A 19,686-nucleotide genomic window follows, 5' to 3' on the forward strand; every position below is an offset into this window, starting at 1 on the left:
ATCTCGCAAGAAACGATGCTCTCGAACTCGCTGTCACTGGCATTATATAGGCGGAGAGGAAGCGGGGAAAATGCTGTTAACATCGAAGAGGCTCTGTTAACATGTGTTGGTAACAAATATTGCTAAAATTCTTTGATCTTTACCGACTTCTTGTGGATAACAAAATTTCTGTTGACGACAGGGGAAATCTGTTACTAACATGAGGTGTTGTCGACAAATTCACAAGCGTTTTTAGGAATGTTACCAACATTTGTTAGCAACACCGGTGTAAACGGGGCTTGAGTCACAAAAAATTGTATCCCTCAGATACGTGGATTCACTCAACGAAAACTCCATACTCCGTGCAGTCAAAAACAGTTAACAAGGCACCCCATATAAGCCACGGAAGCATGGGTTTGCGAGAACCCGACTTTGTACCGCAACCCACTTGCGTGGTAGAAGACGTGATGGTAACTGGCAACTAATAACATTTTGCCAGCACAGAACTGAGGCACAGTTTTCGAAAACTACCAGTAGAAGGCAGATAAGATCAAGCTATGCTTCCTTGACGTAGTTATCGTCTGCAAGGCGTGAACTTGATTACGTAACAACCTTCATTCACACACAAGGGTGGATGGTGGTCTGTGGGGAAATTACGATTTATAATTACAAGATATTCGAATCACCACACATGACATTATAGCAGTTTCTGGGTTCGTCTGTCCTTTCACGCTAGGAATGAATGGTGATCAACGGGCCTAACATAGCAAATAAGTACAACAAATACCATATTTGTTTTGTTCTGGAAGCACTTTGCAACTGTTTCTAAAACCTCTTATCACTCAATTCACATTGCGAAGCTTGAAAACAAGACCAAGATCGCATTTGTAGGACTACCCAATACTAAGATTGATTGATTGATTTGGTGTTTTAAGTCCACTTTATGCACAGTAAGTCTGATCGGGACTGCACCTACAGTTTAAAGTGGTATCCGAACCACAATGTGCCTCCACCGGGAATCGTACCCGCGACCCTTGATTACAAGGCGACAACGCTACCACTGCGCCATCGGGAAGGCCCCCAATACTAAGAAAAAGTTGTTTCACAAAATTGACAAGAACCTTTCTTTGGCCGATTTAAAAGCTCTTAAAATTAAGAATCGTGTTTAAAGCCTTTCTTCCTGGATTGCATTTAAATATCATCACGGTCGGACCATATGTTTCTTATTTATAGAACCTCAAAGAGAGGTCGTTTAGAAAACACAAAGAAACGAAAACGTCTTTTGTTCTCACGACGATAAAAAATTGAAGGCATATTCGAAAGAAAATTGGTTACCATAGCTTAATGCAGAATTGAATAAGCTAATTATTTATGTAACTCGTTTTTACATAGGTCAACTGGTTAATTTTTAATTAGAGCCCAAACTCGAGTATCCATAACTTTGAATCCGATTAGTATATGTTATCTCTATAAGTCATTTGTTTACATGCTGGAAAGAATGTGATTGGTTGATTGATTTGGTTTATTTATTTTACTTCGCTTTTCTTCCACATTTGGCTAATCGCCAAGATGATGATGAGTGATGGTATGATAAAATTGATGAATGGATACTTACAAAGTATTCCCAGGCCGGGATTCGAACCCGGGAGTCCTGGCGCCGTAGCACGTTGTGCTAGCCACTCCGCCGCGAAGGTCGGCCTGCTGATAAGGATTCTAAACTTGTGACTGACTTAGCAGTAAGGGCGCCAGTAAAAATTAGTGGAATGGAAGTCACGCTTATATCTGCCCTGGCACTAAATATCATATGTTAAATATGCACATTTACCTCAGTAGAATGGCAGTTAGAAAAACAGGGCGACTGAAAACGTTCTTTCCTATATAAAAAAAACAACTCATGATACAGGTTTCCATTGTTGCGCATATGCAGTCAAACTCCTTCTTCTTAACTCATTTGATTTCTCGTAGCAATAATTGCTGGTGACACGTTTCCATCAGCCTATTAGGCTTATCTGAAATAGCTGCCGACGTCTCAAAGAGCTCAATTTACATGCTTTAATGTGCGAGAGTTGTGGCTCAGGAAGTTTTTGATTGGATCACTTCCGATTCCCATCCCGAAAATTACCCCCGGGCAAGCCATTCCCCCTCTTCAATATAAGCCAATTCTGCTTATGGACCTTCTTCAAATTTCAACCATCGGTATTGTTTTAAGTCTCTTATTTTGGAACCAGCTGGTATTATGATGTCGTCAGTGAAATATATTTTGTGACGTATCTCTGTAAGTCTCGTAGTTACGATATGATAGAATCTTCTCTCTTTCGATCTACTGTCATTGCTAAATATTAAGTCTAAACAGAGCTATATATTTCTGAAGTTTGAAACGAACTAAGCTTGTTTTTATATATCTATGGTAAATTCTGGAAGAGTTTTCTTAATGTTACTCATTTTCTGATGAAGTATTCCCTTACATTAGTAGTAATGATGAAAAACGTTGTGAATATGAGAACCTATTCAAATGTTCCCACCCACTTTATTGTGACGTAAGGTACTTATGGAAACTCCTCGCTAATCTCAATGAACTTTAATTGCATTTTACAGTCAATTACTTTCTCTATAACCACATTATTGCTAACAAAGTCACAACAAATATTTAATTCAATATAGAAACTAATTCCGCCAATTCTACATTAAAGTATTATTGAATATTAACTTTAAATAATTAAAATATTTCGTTTTATTAATTGACCTGTCACCTGGTGGTGTGTTACAAATTATTTTTAATGCTTTATTTTCAACCATAATAATCCATAATATTTGTAATTGAAGAGCAAACTTGCGTAGTTTTCAACATCAGTTTGGTCAGTGATAAAGATAAGACAAGATTTTGGAAAGTTACTCTTACTCTTCCTGAGTTACAGTTACAATTACTTCGTTCATCTTGTAAACTAACTCAGAATTGCAGTCTCTTTAAAAGTTACTGTTACATTTAGAGTTACTATATTCTTGTTTTTGTTATTATATCTTCTTGAGTTGTAACTGTCATAACTGCAAACAAATTGTCGTGTTTTCAGTTATGACGATCTAGAACGAAATTAAGTTTCATCTAATTATAATTTAACATTATATGTTTAAATATGAAAACATGAAGGTAAGGAAATTCAAATTGATCCCAAATTATCTTCTGGCAGAAATAATAAACTAACTAACTAACTAACTCTCTAGCCTTCTTAAACCCGAAGGTTCATGGCTGCAGCAACACAGGCCTTCCATCTTTCCCTATCTTGAGCAAGATCTATATACTCTTTTCCATCCCTACCGATTTCCCTTAGGTCCATCTCAACGTTGTCCCTCCATCTTCGTCTTGGCCTTCCTACAGGTCTCTTACCATCAGGTTTCCCAAATAGTAAACAAGAGTAAATATTATAACTTGATAAATGTAACTCACAGTTACGATTACTAAAAAAGTAACTTATGAAAACATGTGTAACAACAGTTGAACTCAAATTGCTCCAAGGATGGACAAATTGAGCAAAATTATCAATGATGTTCAATAGAAGTGTCAATTAGATTTCGACTTCATGATAAAAGTAGTCTGGACCCTTATTCTGTTCCCGCCAGAGAGTGATTTGTTGTTCGCAGATCGTTTTTGACAAATGTATGTTGGGTACAAACATGGCAATTGAGCGTACTGTTACAAGAATCCTTGGAAAAGGCAACTACATAATATCAATAAGTTATTCAGGCCTTTGGAGTGCAAATTCTTTGCCTGTCCCCATCTGAAACACCTTCTTTCTATGTGTGGGTTGGTTTCCATTCACCTCTGCTGGCAACGAAGCGTTCAAATTTCCCTCGCAAAGGGAGGGGCGAGCTCTGGTTGGCAGGGAACAAAGCACGTGATCTCTCCACCGCTCCTCTTAGTGGCTGGAAGCACTCACGTGATGGCTGCCAGCAAACAACAGGCCACCTATTGGTCTATAAGGGAGACTTACCTGCAACTTAGACCACTGGATTCGTCCGATGCAGCGAACGGAGTTCCTCCATGCAAGCTTAGCTCCATACACAAGTTCCGTTTCCGTCAGCTGGTAGGTTCCCGTTGACGTCACTTCCTTTTGGACCTGCTCCCATCGAGAGACATGATTCGGCGTGTTCAACCTGGAAGCAGAGACATGAAAAAACAGGTAGGAACACAGAAATAATTAATTTGATTATATTTGTTATTTAGTGTTGTTTTTCTGGCCCTTTTGGTTAATTGCGACGGTGAGAATGAGTGATGATATGATGAAATTGATGAAGGGACACTCAGTAATGAACACTCATGCCCAGGCCGGGATTCGAACCCGGGCCGTGGCTACGTAACGAGCTGTGCTAAACACTCTGTCACGGAGGTAGGCTCAGAATGAATTGATTTTCAATACATAATTCAATAAACTTGATCTCAATATAAAAAAATGTTATTACATGGTATTATCTGCAAATAAATCGAACGTGCAATGTGAATACTTCATAAACAACCAAAAATTGGAAAGAGTCAATACTATGAAGGATCTTGGTATAATAATTGACAAGGATCTCTCGTACTCCACTCATATAATACAAATGGTAAATATTGCATACAAAAAATTAGGTTTTGTAATTAGAATGTCAAAATATTTAAAGGATTTGGATGCAATCACGTTATTATACAATGCAATGGTTAGGAGTACCTTGGAATATGCATCTATAATCTGGTCACCAATAGCTAAAATATATATAGAAAAAATAGAACAAATACAAAAACGCTTTCAACGTTATTTGTATTCCAAAAAACATGGTAAGAATTGTAATGTTAAAATGTTATCTACCAATACACTTCAAAAAGAAATCGACATGCCATCATTAAGGTCAAGGAGAATTTTTATGCAACAGCTATTTTTGTATAAAATAATTAATGGCCTTATTGATAATGCTCAAATTTTAAGCAAAATATCTTTTAATACTACATGTTGTCATCTTCGAAATAGAAACTTGCTGAATTGTCAAATGGCTAAAACTAAGAAGTATCAAAACTCTCCGTTACAGCAAATGTTAGATTTGTACAATAAGCTATCAATGATAGATAATGAGTTAGACTTTTCGTATTCCCTGAATATTTATAGAACAAAGTTGCAATCATTATGTTTTACACAAGAAATTATAGAAATATTTAGGACTTCTGAATATAAATATATGTTATAGGTGAGATATTTATTTGTTATCATTTACTATGAGTGTATGTAGGGCTTTGTATTGTTTTGTATTCCCTGAATGTTTGCAAGACAAAATTTCAATCATTATGGTTTGCGCAAGAAATCATAGAAATTATTGTCTTGTAAGTGCAGACATTTAGGGATTTCTAAACATGTATATATATCATGGGTGATAGGTATATTGTTACCATTTACTATGAGTGTAGGTATGGCTTTGTATTGTTTTGTCTTGTAAATATCTATTTGTGTGAAGTATCTCTTTATTTGTGTGTATGTGTGTTTTTATATATTATTAATTATGTATGTATATTTAAACTGTATGCAAGTCTCCCATAATTGGAGAAGCTTTCTCTGTTGGAGACAACTACAACTACAATTAAATAAATAAATAAATAATTAGCATCTTTACTTGATGTACTGATACGATGTATTGGATTTCCTCGCACTGAAGAAATGAATTAACATAGCAAGTTCGATAATGGCAGTTCTATTTTGAAAGAATACCATAAGAACCGGTCTTCGTGGCGGTAGTGGTTAGTGTAACGCACTGCGAAGTTAGAAGTCTTAAGTTCGAACCCTGAGTAAAATATGGGTGCATTAATGAGTTTACCTGCTCATTCCCTTCATCAGGTCAACATTCATCCTAATCGTCCCGATTAACTAGAAAGGTAGAAAAGAGACGTAAAAATAACCAATATATATATACAGGGTGTCATTTTAATGCCGCCCACGGACCACAGATTCTCATAGAGGACATCAAAACAAACAACTTTTCCCAGTAAAATTTTTCTCGTTGGTGCGTCGATTCGACGTTACAGGCGTTCAAAAAAGACCGTTTTGCCGCCTGTATGCTGGCAACCCAACACAACATTTGATCGTACCTGTGACGTCATATCCTGCGGCGAAACAGCGCACGGCAGGGTTGCAAGGAACACACAAATTTTGTGAAAAATGACAAACTACCAACCACATTATTAGCTGTAAAACGAAGCGAGAAACGTGTCCAGCAGACCGAACATCATAACCTACCAGCCAGAAGATCAGCAGTCATCTCTCAGGGGAAGGGGGAAGTGAACCAACGATATAATAAATGGTAAAACACGTATTCAAAATGAAATGTCATGTCGGATTTTGTCTCAGCTTACATGTAAAATACCAACAACAATAAATTTTATTGGACTTACAGCTTACACGTGGCTGTTTACGCCCAACTACATGTCAAATATTTGCAAAACTTGTTGCAAGGTTGATATCTACAGGTTTGTATCTAGATGTCATACGGTACTTTTGTGCTGATAACGGAAGTATTCCAGGTTCACGTTGTCACATTACGGCTGAAACAAGTACAACCACAGTAACAATCTAATGATGATTCAGTACCGAATATACTGCCCTGTCCACATTTGCAAACTATTACATGTATATCCGGTGCGTAGATAAAAACATAGTGGTCTTAGAGCTTGCATTACTACTACTTACTATATCCCTGTATTTTCAATCATTTTTCCCACTTTCCTCATAATTCTCTGAATATACATTGTATTATCTGTTGCTTACCTTTGGAATTTTGATTTCTTTCATTTCTATTTTGTCATCTGTTCAGTGTGTCACAGACAACTAGTATCAGAAGGACCAAGTGGATAGACTAAATTGTAGATGCCAACTTGGTAACTTGATTTACAAATATTTGACATGTAAGCTGAGACAAAATTCGATATGACCACTTCCATTTGAATTCTATTTTTTTTTTAAAAAAAATCGTATCGTTTGTTTACTTCCTGTTAGGTTACAGAACGTGTTTTCTCGTTTTGTTTTACGGTACATAATGTGGCTGATTGTAGCTATGTCACTTTTCACAGAGTATTTTTGTTCCTGGCAACCCTGGAACGCATCGCTTCACGACGGGATATGACGTCACAAATGCAATCAAATGTTGTGTGTTGTTGCCAGCATTCAGGCTGCAAAACAGGCTTTTTTGAACGAGTGTAGCACCGAAACGACGCACCAACGAGAAAAATGTTACTGAGAAAAGTTGTTTGTTTTGATGTCCTCTATACGTTTCCGTGGTCCGTGGGCGCCATTAAAATGACACCCTGTATATAAATGGATGTATGTGTGAATCAAGGGGTCCCGGGTTCGATACCCGGTGGAGGCACAAGTGGTTCGGATCCCACATTAAATTGTAGGTCCAGTCCCGATGGGCCTTACTGTGCATAAAGTGGATTTGAAACAACATATCAATCAATCAATCAATGTATGTGGTAATATGTGTATATGTGTGTGCTTGTTTGTTCAACAGTAACTCTCGAACGCCTGGGGCGAGTTCAACCAAACTTTGTACACGTATCACTTGCAATATAGAAAGAAATACTGTGGGGGCAACACACCCCCAGCACCCCTAGGGATGGGGGTGGGAAGGGGACATAAAATAACATTCTGTTGCGTGGCATTTTCGTGTCATATCCTGCAAATTATGCTTCCTGGAACACAGCACGGCGAAGTTGGTTGCCTACACAAAAGGTGCGATATTGCTATCCTCGAGCAATTTCAACACATATCACTTACAATCTGGAAAGAAATACTGTGGGGCTAAGACACCCCTGTCACTCCAAGGGGTGACATGTAAAAATAATCGAAAACGACCGATATTAGTATGGAATCCATAGTTTACGGGGTCGCTAAGATGAATAGTCACACTCCCAATGCCGTTCAACTCCAAGTTAATTTTACACTATAGTTACAATTCATTAATTTCCTGTCTAATAGAAAATTGGGATAAATAAATACCCGGGAAACTCCGGGCAATCAGCTAGTATAGAAATAAAACACAGAAAGGAGACATATAAGAAATCAATAAATGTACAACACTATCTTAAGAAGTATTGTTGAAAATTACGGAACCCTTCTGTAGATATCTAAATAGATTCGTGATGATTTGTTATTCTTTGTAAAAAAATATCCTAATTATCAACAGAAATGAATTCATAATGTGCTCATAGTCTCTTGATTTTTTAAATGTATTTATGTGTACTGACGAAAATACATATGTTATAGTGACATAGTAAACGTATCGTATAGGTAGATAAATAATATATATGGTGCATCTTACTGATAACTTGGCATTTTTCGTATGGAAGCTATACTTCCAAATGACACGATAGCAATGGGAGCAGTCGCCCACCCCCATCACAAATATCAGGTTTAATAAAATATAACTATCCTTTTATTCATTTATTTGGTTAGTTTACATCGCTTTTATGCCACTTAGGACTAATCGCGACGATGAGGAAGAGTGATAATATGATGGAATTGATGAAAGGGCACTCACAACGAACACCCATTCGGGTTTCGAACCCGGGAGCCCTGACGCCGTAGCGCGGTGTGATAACTACTCCGCCACGGAGGTCCATTGTAGGGCAGATATCTTCGGTGATGGTCTACAAAAGTTTCAATGGAAGAATTCTGACCACAATCAATTGTGACAATATATGTGCCAAAAAGAGCCTAACAGAAACTACTATCTGAATAGCCTGACATATTGTATTGTAGTAAATATGTGTTTCAAACTAACTAACTAACTATCTAGCCTTCTTAAACTCGAAGGTTTACGGCTGCAGCAACACAAGCCCATGGCAAGATCAATCCAATCTTATCCATCCTTTTAGGTCCATCTCAAAGCTATCCCTTCATCTTCGTGTTGGTCTTCCTACAGGTCTTTTACCATCAGGTTTCCCAACAAGTTTCCTGTAAATTCTTCTTTCCTCTCCCATTCATGTCACATGGCCTTCCCACCTAAGTCTTCTTAATTTAATTATTCTAATAATATCTGGACATGAATACAAATTATGCAGTTTTAAAATATGTAACCTGTGTTATCATCCCTTTTAGGTCCAAATATTTTTTTCTGAGGAATATGTGAGTTATCAAACTATTTACCTTTCGCTATTGTTAAACGATTTGTCGTATTTAAATACCATTTGAAAACAACTAAACTTTTGTTGGAAACAAATAATCATTGTAATTGCGCCTAAACATACCAAAACTAAGTAAGCATCTTTACCATTTCCTGTACGTACATCGACTACAGCTGCTGACGACAGAACTGAAATGTTGTCCGATTGGCTCTTCTGTGTTGTATTTTTAGTTAAACTTTCAGGAACCAATGACAGCGCCATATCAAGGAATCTGTTGAAAGTGTTCCTCCACTTTGTTGCTTCCACCGCCGAGATTGTCCTCCTACTCCTCAACTGACAGATAATCGTTGGGTGACGAAGCCAAGGCGACAATGTTATCGACGAGCATCTCCCTTTCTATTACGCTAGACAATGTTGTATCTTGCGGCAGAACCATCGCTCGTCATCTGCGATTTCTTATTCATCTGTTTCCCTGCGCAAGGGGAACGACGGCATCCATGTTTTCAGCACCATCCTTCAATACATCCTAATTTCCAGTCTTCAATTTCGGACTTCCCACTACTTACACGGGAATAGATATATCTCACACAATATTTTTGTTCCTATTGAACAAGAAATAACTAAAATTCTCCATTCGAAAGCGTATATAGCTGAAAATAAATTAATTTTACACAGGGTGTTCTCGTACGAGAGTGCCTAACTATCAGGCTTCCAATTTTCAGTCTTCAAATTCTGACTTCTCACTATTTACACGGATATGTCCTGCTCAATATTTTGTGTTACTGATAAACAAGAAACACTTCTGCAATCTACAGTTTTCTGTTGTAAGCGAATATAACTGAACTCATATACCTATATAACTAATTTTATACAGGGTGTTATCGTACACCACTGCCTAACTTTTAGTCTTCCAATTTAGACTTCCCACTACTTATACGGGAAGAGACATCCTTAGCTCAGTACTTTTGTTACTGTTAAACAACAAACACTACTACAAGCTAAAATTTTCCATTCCTTCAAAGAAACACATTTTATACAGTCTGTTCTGGTACAACAGTACCTAACTTTCAATCTTCCAATTTCCAGTCTACAAATTCGAACTCGCCACTAATTAAACGGTAAGAGATTTCGCTCAATATTTATGTCACTGTTAAACAAGAAACACGTGTATAATCTAAAATTTTCCGTTCCTAAGCGAATATAGCTAAAAGGAAACTAATTTCATACAGGGTAGTCTCATACAAGACAACGCTGCAAACGTTAACCGGTTATAGGACAACAAGGCGAAGAACTTTCATTAAGAATGTTTTGCTCGTTGAGGCCTCGTTTCGAACCCACGATAAACTGCTATTTTAATCTTGTATTATTGTAACTGCTAATGCCATCTAGTTTTCCGTTGGAGAAAGTACTAAACCGAATATTACCACGTTGTGGATGCTGTAGCATGTCATCATAACAAGAAAAATGAAAGGTTTACCATGGAGGAGATTCGACCCATCGAACTCTGACACTTGGATCAGTTGCTTTAACCACCAGACCACGATGCCATTACTTCTGTTTTATTCTGCAACTATTGCTGCTCAATGGAACCTCACCACCCTATCACCACCTTGCTAAGAGCCTATAGTTGAGAAACGTAATCTACCTATGAAATATTGTAGTAATTTTATGTGGATTCTAAGAAGCCTTAACCTGTTGTACCTAACGAAACTATGAATGCACTTATGGACGTTATTTGAATGCTATTTTCCCTAAGACATACACAACTGACTTAGTACAAGAGCACTTTTAGGAAGGTTATTTAACTCGTAAGACACCAAAACAGGGACAGCGCTACAGGAGAGCTAGGGGGAGCTTCAGCCCCCCTGTAACCTCCTAGATTTTTGTAGTACGGTAGACTCAGTTTGACCTAAAACTTTAAAAGTAGGCGTTTACATTTTCCATTACAGTGGAACATTGATAACTTGAATCTCAACATCTCGAACTCCTTGATAAGTCGATTTTTTTGTAAATCCCTTGAATTGTCCATAACACTCAATACTAACTTTACCTCAACAACTCCAATAAAACCTTGATAAGACGAATTTTTGTACAGCTTATGGGATGCCGTTTGAACTCAATAACTCGAAGGTAGAGTATGAAAAACCTCTATGAGTCGAAGTTAAATTCTAATCACCCCAATAACTCGAAGTTTTAGTCGCACGGACCTCAATAAGTCCAAGTGTAGGGTGCTTACGTACAATATCAGGTGATCAACAATCGTGTCGGGACATACGTAGTGTCGACGTTCAGAAGGGTCAGTAAACTTGAGACCTCTATAACTCGAAGTCGGCGATTTTGGAACTCAATAACTCGAACCTTGGTAAGACGAAATCCTTGATACCTCGATTTTTTCTTTTCCTCCTCAAGTTCGAGTTATCAAGGTTCCACTGTATAAAACTTCCATTGGAGCAAGTTCAATGTTCAGCAAGAAAAATAACATCTACCTAAATTCTCAAATTACTACATTATTTAGTTCGGTTACATCGCAAGGTTACATCGCAAGGTTACTTTACAAGGGGGACAGCTGCAGATATGCCTGAATAACAGTGGCCACTGATCGTTTGACACAAGTAATTGATAGGGACTTCCAGATGGCAGTGTCATTGCCTTGTAATCAAGGGGTCCCGGGTTCGATACAAGGTGGCGGCACATACTGATTCGGATCCCACATTAAACTATAGGTCCAGTCTCGATTAGCCTTACTGTGCACTTAAAACACCAATCAAGTAATTGGCCAATTACGGGTCGCCAAACTTGCCATGAAATCTGTTGCCTGCCTGGTAGGTGGAAGTCTTCAGTAGTTTTGAAATTGTTCTGTAATTGTTGGCATATACAGCTAACTGTGTACAATACTTAGCCTCTATAAAATCGTATTACTATATTTCGGAATAGGTCTAACAAGTGTGACAAATAGATTTTTATAAGTAGAACGACGTTAAAAAATTCAAAATGTAAATAAACGTTATGTTTGTTTTATGTTTATTAGTGCTTCATTATAGTGCTGACAATTGCATTAGTGCTAGCGATGTTCTCTCATTGATTTCATCTTCCTTTTCGCTGGAAATATTCGAGAAGGTCAAATACAATGTTAAAGAATCAAAGAGTACAAAACTACCTAATTCTTAATGGCTAAGAATTGGAAGGATTAAAATTGGGCTACCAACCCCGATAGTCTACTGATAAAACTGCTGCCTTGATATCAAGGGGTCCCGTGTTCGGTTCCCGGGGGAGATAACATTTCATTAAATAGTTCGGATTCCACTAGGCTGTCCCGATTAGCCTCTGTGCATATAGTGGACCAAATCCAGTCAACTAATCATTGCAATACCGTGCGAGAATCAGCATGCTTGGGCAATGTTATTGATCGCAGTCCTAGTCCCTTATGTTAATTAATTATCATGTATGAGGTTAGAAAATAATTTCTACAGTACCGTCATAGTAGCTAAATTGGATTCCATGCAGGAGAATGAATCTTTGAAGCACATCCAAAACTATATTGATCTATTTCTGATCAGTATTTATGCAATAATATATTCTGAAATAAAATTATAATGTTCAGCAGTTATTTTCTAAAATGAAAATGCCCAGTGCAAGAGTTTCAACTATATTCATTGTTTTTTTCAATGTAGAGGTGAATTTGTAGTGAAAATTTGTGGTCCTTAAGAGTGGCACATCCTAAGTGGAAGGTATTTCTCGCATCCTCCCTGTTTTTAGCCCTAAGTTCTGAATCTCAGTCGTTGAAGAAGAAAACGTAAGATATTTCATCATGGCAGAGAAAATTGTATCATTAGCATACTTTCTATTCAAGAGTGGTATCGTTTAATTGATGCGTACTTTATTAAGTTAGCGCCGCTTTTGTGAAGCACGAAAAGCTACTGGCTTTCGGCGCTCCCTACTGTTGTGATGTCGATAGTTTAGAGTTATGGCACACTATAGGGAAGAATGACCCCTCAGCAGCTTCTTGCAATGATTGAAACATTCAAAATTGCCTTTTACGAACTTTATAAGCTTTGTGTTATTGAAATGTGCATAACCGCATCAAGCTGCTTCCGGCAAATCAAATGTTATATTCGCAATCGAATTGGTAACGAGAGGTTGAGTGTCTGTCTGTTCTGTGTTTTGACGAGCTTGCAAAATCTTCGGATTTAAACAAGGTTGTAGCTGGCTGCTTATAAAAACAGACGTTGCTGATTCATTTTCTCATTTTAGCAAAATAAATACTCTCACTCTTTACATAGAAAGTGTTAAGTGTAGTATTTGTATCTACGTATATCAGCAAGCTGATAATGAGTGTAGTTCTTATGGTGTATTTTCCACTGTTCATATGAATATTAAGTTTGTGATGTTATTACACTCAATGATGGCTCATTAAAAGAAACAAATATAATCATGGCATTTTATTTGACATAAGAGTACTTTTCTATATTTCGGAACAAAATGCAACATCATAGTGACCTATCTTTGGTGCTGACTGTAAAATATGTCACTGGTAAAATTATACCGTAGTAAAGTATAGCCTGTATTTGATCCCCGATAATTTGTTTCCGAAATCTATAGCCCCCTTACTTATTTCAGGATGCCGCCGTCACTGCATCTAAACCTGACCACCTTATCATTTAAACGAAAAAGTTAGCACCCAACAGTTGTGACGATATCGGAAATTTTATATCGCGATATATCGTCAAGAAAATATCCTCAAAGACGATACGATATTTTTTCCGTATCGTGATGTCAGGCATATATCGTCTCAACGATATATATATCGTCAACATATCGTGACGATATATATCGCTAAGATATAATGACGATATATCGCCGACACGATTATATCGCCATAATATCGTGACGATATATCGCCGACACGATATATATCGACAAAATAGCGTTAAGATCTTACCTCAGATTCTTACTTGGAGAGTCTCTGGAAAAAGATCTGGGTAAAACTATCAAAGCCGGGAAATGTCTGTAACTCGTTTATTCTGTAATTGTTGCATTCGTACTTACCTATTCTGCATTGCGAAACATTGTTTAACAAGGGATTTCGCTTTTTTATAACGAAATTAGTATCTATTGTAGACATATCGAGTAATTATTGTTCGTTCTTTTCTCGCTTCGTGAACACGCAAAATGACGGGAAAATCTTGACTAGCGTTGTGTTTCAAACGGCAAAGCAGTGTTTCAACCTTCTTAACAGAAAAATTCCCGCATAGCCCCGAAAACCATTCCCGCATAGCCCCAAAAACCATTCACGCATAGCCCAAAAATCATTCTGGATAGTATGACCATCCACGAAGAGCCCCAAAAACAATTCTGGATCGTATAACCATCCACGAATAGCCCCAAAAACCATTCACGATAGCCCCACGCACCATCACGGTAAGGTTAGGTTAGGTTGCTTTAGGTTGGGCAATATAGTGAAAAAACTGTGAGTTTGGAAACACTTGCCGAGGATTACGTCATCAGATGCTCGCAACATCCGGTTCAAGTACATGGATGGAAATGCAAGCAACAGCTTTCGTGCATCGGACGGACATTATTATAGAAAAATACATGATTTAGCGGCCAAATACATTGAAAAATGTGAGAAAACACTTCTATGAACTTCCGAAATTACACAGAAACTCAATTGCGTAAGTACTTTCTCCTGTAAATTTGAAGAAATCCATTTCCCGGTTATAACATTTTTACCATATCGTCTAGTTGATATAGCTTGGACGATATTATTTCAATATCCCGATATATCGTTTGGATGATATATCGCCAACACTAGTTGTGACCTAATAGGCACAAGCTATAAGTAACCAAAACAACGAGGGAACGGGATTGCGGGGTGGGAAGAAACCGACTGCAGCTACCAGCCTTTGCAGCAGCGTGTACTCACCCACTCGCTCTCTCCCCTTATGAGCGGCCTTGCTCCAGAATTTACCGGGATAGAGTATATTGTGAATATTTAAAGGAAACTATTATAATTTGCAGAAACTATTTCCAAAACTATGAAAAATGCTTTGTAGTTTATTTCCATAGTACTTGTTATAATTTCAGAGAATTGTTTCCAATATGAGGGCATGAGTTTTGTCGAAGAAACGAACGGAAATTTATACGAGTTGGAAACTTCGAACGGTGATTGGTAAGGAACAACCTGGCCGTCTCCTTCGATAAGCACGTGACTTGGAATACGAAGGCCCTCAAGGAAAAAAGGGCTCCTGTGCTCGAGGAGGCCGGGACAATTGCCTCGTTACGGAGCGGGAGCCTGTCCTATCATCCCCGCATCTTTTACTCCTTCTGCCGGCCCTTTGACGCGTCTTTCAATGAACCCGCCCTCGTCAATAAACCCCGTAGACTGAGGCCTACACAAAGTCCTAATGTCAGATTCTTTTCATGCGGTGGACGAACATTTTTCCTTAGTTCCATTAGTCTTTGCGGTGTCAAAGGCAATTCTACTGAAAGGTTCTGGGTTCGAATCCAAGTCAGGGTACATTTCATGTAACACCAAGTTGATTTAAAATAAAATTAACAAATATATATTTGTTATGTATGTTAGTATGAACTTATAGAACTAGATCATTAGCTCCAGGTTGTGGGAAATGCGTTTATTGTACAGTCACGGACACTTCTGGGTTGTAGTGCTTCCACTGAAAGTCAATGGGTTTCTTACAACCCAGAAGTGTCCGGGACTGTACTAACGATAAAACTGGAAAGGCTTCCCCCGATGGTGTAGTGGTAACGTCGTTACTTGCAACCCAGTGTCCCGGATTCGAAACCCGGTGGTTCGGATCGCACTATAAACAATAGGTAAACTCCCAATTAGCCAATCTATGCATAAATAGGACTTAAAACAACAATTCAAACAAAACGGTAAGCCATGCAATGGCATACATTTTACCATTTTATGAACGTTTATCATTAAAATTTATTACATATTACTGTTTTTTAGTCAATACTAATAAACACTTAAAATATTGTTAAGTGTTTCTTGATAATAGACGAAAAAGTCTACGATAGCTAGACGTTTCGCCACATATTGAATTGAGTACATGGGCAAGTTTAATTTTGAAGATCGAATGGAAATATTTGTGTTACGCTACTAAGAATGACTATGGTCATGAGATGAAAATTTATATTTGGTGTTGGAAATACTGCAAATGGAGGGGGCTCGCGGCTTCATCTTGTTAAGTCTTCCTTCCATAGAAAAGGCAGAATGTTAGAACAATGATTTGTGGTTAAGTACCATTAACGTTCCTCGCGTAGCGACTAGAAACACGCTGCTTGCCGGCGAAAACGGATGTACGTATCGCCTCAACTCAAGCGCATCCAAGCCGAGTGCTTAACAAGTTTCCCTTTGGTCAGCACACTGCCGAATCGGTGCTTGAATAGAGTGAACAACGACATATTATCTACAACAGATCACCTCTATGTCCGGCTATTTTTTAAAACCTAAGATGACGCCGCCAGGTGGCCCGTGAAGCGCTAGGAAGCGGGGCATCACGCAGCGTGATTGGCGTCTTCCCTGCCACTACAACCACCACTGCCAAGGGGCCAACGCTTCAGTTGAAGCTGATCGACTGTCACGTAAAGCTGTCTGCTACAATCAACTCTCCCGGCAAGTGCAAGATGTGTTGCTGGTTGACTTAATGGAGCCCGGGACTACAATCAGTGCAGCTGCATACTGTGAGACATAGCTGAGACTACGCAGAGCATACTGACTTCGGGCATTGTCTTGCTTCACGACAATGCCCGACTGCATGTTGCTGGGTCAACCAAAGACCTTCTTCAACGATTCCACTGGGAAGTGTTTGATCACTCTCCCTACATCCCAGTCCTGGCGTTAAGTGACATACACCTTTTCCCGGCGATGAAGAAGTGGTTGGGAGGATGGCGCTTCCACACCAATGAGGAGGAGCTTCAGGACACCCTGCAGACCTTTCTCAACAGAGAAAGCAGAGGGTATTGGAAAGCTGGTGCATCGGTACGATAAATGTCTGAATCTTCTTGGTGATTATGTTGAAAAGTAGTATACGTTTACGTACCTTTTTTCAATAAAACCATTTTGCTATTCATTGTGGTTTAGATTTCATACCCTATCGGAGGTTGAAAAAAAATAGCCCTCGTATGTCGTTAGTGTGAGCATTTGTTTTCATACGGGTGGATGTGACATGTTGAAGAAAGATTTATACTCGCTTCTGTGAAGTTTGCTACGGTAATAAAGCGATAAGTGTTGAGTGTTCATAAGTGTTATTAGTGTTCTTATAATGCAAAATATAAGTACACCCTTTAGAACAAAGATTTTTACATACCATTCTAATGTGAAAAGAAACTCGTGTAGAAGTTTGAAGAGATGATTTTTTAAGGAAACTTTCTCAAAGGATATGAAGAATGTGGTGCAGTATAAGGGCATTCCCAACATATTTTCTGACAAAACTATGTGATTACTTTCCTTGTAATTGTGAAATATTTTGGGAGCTCTGTATACAGTCACCGGCAATAGAAATGGGACACCTAGATCCTAAAATACTCGCTTCACTGCTTGGCGTTATGGGTGTTGCCGAACTATACGGCGGTAGTAGAAATGCCATTAAAAATTTGCTACTAAAATCCACTTATCGCCGCACAGTTAGGTAACACACCTAACGCTCTGCAGGGAAGAGACTATTTCAGAATCTAGGTGTCCCATTCTTATTGGCAGTGACTGTACATCGCTAATTCTAGCGCCTTAATAATCAAATGAAGGCCCTGTGTTTATCACAGTGTATGTGAATTGAAACCATTTCATTATTAAATCATTTATTCGTTTTTGTTGAATATTAACGGTGTTCTTCTGATTTTTGAATCCTCATTAGATTTTACTTTATTTGCAAAATCAGCTAACGTGTTACTTTACGTTCTTGAAACTAGAGATAAAGGTTAGGAAACTTGATTTATGTGGGGTTCCTTGCAGTGGGACCGAGACCGGAGTCAAGTCTAGTCTAGGCATTGATCAATTCCAATTAGGCGCAAAGCATAGATATTTGTATGCATCATTTCATTGATCATACATTCATTTTGTAAGTCTCAATCTTAGGAAAGAGGACCAAATTCCTCGTCGTAAATTATTCTGTTATCGGAACCACGGACATCGAACAGATTTATACCCTATGAAAATCATATAATTCGCCGAAGCCTATCCTTCACAATGTAACTAGTTGTCAGTGTTGCCAGTGGTATACTCTACTCCATGCTTCTTTCAATGCCGAACTTCGTCTTCCCTTACAATTACAAGAATTTTCCTTTTTCCGAAACCCTTCTTTAAAATTAGCGATGCCTGACAATAATTTCGTAGCTTCTTCAATTATCTTCTTAAAATTGTACATTCAAGATTAGTTGGTATTTTGTAGCATTCTTAATACTTTGTAAATCGTATTTGTATTCGATTTGTAGCGCTAATTTAATATTTTTGCATAGTGGAACATTATCTTTTGTAACTTTTATAAGATATATGTCTCTCTTTTCATTGAGTTCTTTCCTTAAGTTCGTATGAAATTGCAGTACCTCGGATTTACAAAATGCATCATTGCTTATGTATAGTTGAGTTCCTTGCATGTATATTGAATTCTATTTAATCGATAACCACTAACTTAAAACGTTGACTGCCAAGGCCAGATTGTCTGAATGACATCGTGGGGCCAAGTAAGAAAAAATGTGATAAAGGATCAAGTTGGTGTCATTAGATCTGTGAAACACAAGAAATTTCAAAAGAATCCAAAAAACCGTTGAAAATACAATTTAAATTTGAGACCCAGTTTAGGGTATCGTGGCCTGGAGAAGAGAGTTTTGATCAGAGGGCCACAAGACCCATTTATGTGTCTCACTTTTTTTTTTTTTTTTTTTTTTTTTTTTTAAATGACTTTGTTTCTTCAAATAACGAACTTCAATTACTTGAACTATCAAGCTCGTCCAGTGTTGGAAGCATATTTTCTGTTTCTTGGTCATACATCGTCAACAGAACATGCAACAACAGAAGTGCTTCTTCCATAAAATATTGCACGAAATGCAATCTACACGTTCAATCACACTGAATATAGTCTTAATTTCTTCTTCTTCCTTTAGTTTTATCCTTCTTTGTTTAATTCTTGCCTGAAATACAACAAATGTCAAACAACTACGCATTTTTTAATGTGGCCTGTTGTATTGAAAATCAACAAAAGAAAGTCATCATAAATAATCACAGAGCACTAGGTTTATTACTACAATGTTACGGCCATTTGTACGTCATTGTTGTAATAGCCTGTTGCTATCTAGGGCCAGGCTACGAGTATAGTGTAACATTCTGGAGCCAAAACAATATCTTTGATCATGTTAGCAAATGACAAGTGAAACCCATATAGGGGTATCGCTGCCTGAAGCAATTACTGAGGTGAGACACACAAGTGGATGTCACGGCTTCATGAATGACGATACTTGAGACCCACTTTTGGGTCTCATGGCAGTCAACGTTTAAAGGGTGGCACATATATCCGAACAGTTATGAGATTCACTCCACAAGTAATTTCACA

General features: G+C 38.0%; 1 protein-coding gene across 1 annotated transcript in view; it reads right to left on the reverse strand.

Annotated features, from left to right (window-relative positions):
- Nos (Nitric oxide synthase) overlaps positions 1-19,686 on the reverse strand; it is a 248,348-nt gene that overhangs the window by 74,139 nt on the left and 154,523 nt on the right. The window contains exon 3 of the mRNA XM_083128230.1: positions 3,966-4,128. Coding sequence (XP_082984356.1) covers positions 3,966-4,128 — 163 coding nt within the window. The remainder of the gene's footprint in view (positions 1-3,965; positions 4,129-19,686) is intronic.

The sequence above is a fragment of the Lepisma saccharinum genome, chromosome 9 (genome assembly GCF_977018435.1).
Source record: "Lepisma saccharinum chromosome 9, izLepSacc3.1, whole genome shotgun sequence".
NCBI lineage: Eukaryota > Metazoa > Arthropoda > Insecta > Zygentoma > Lepismatidae > Lepisma > Lepisma saccharinum.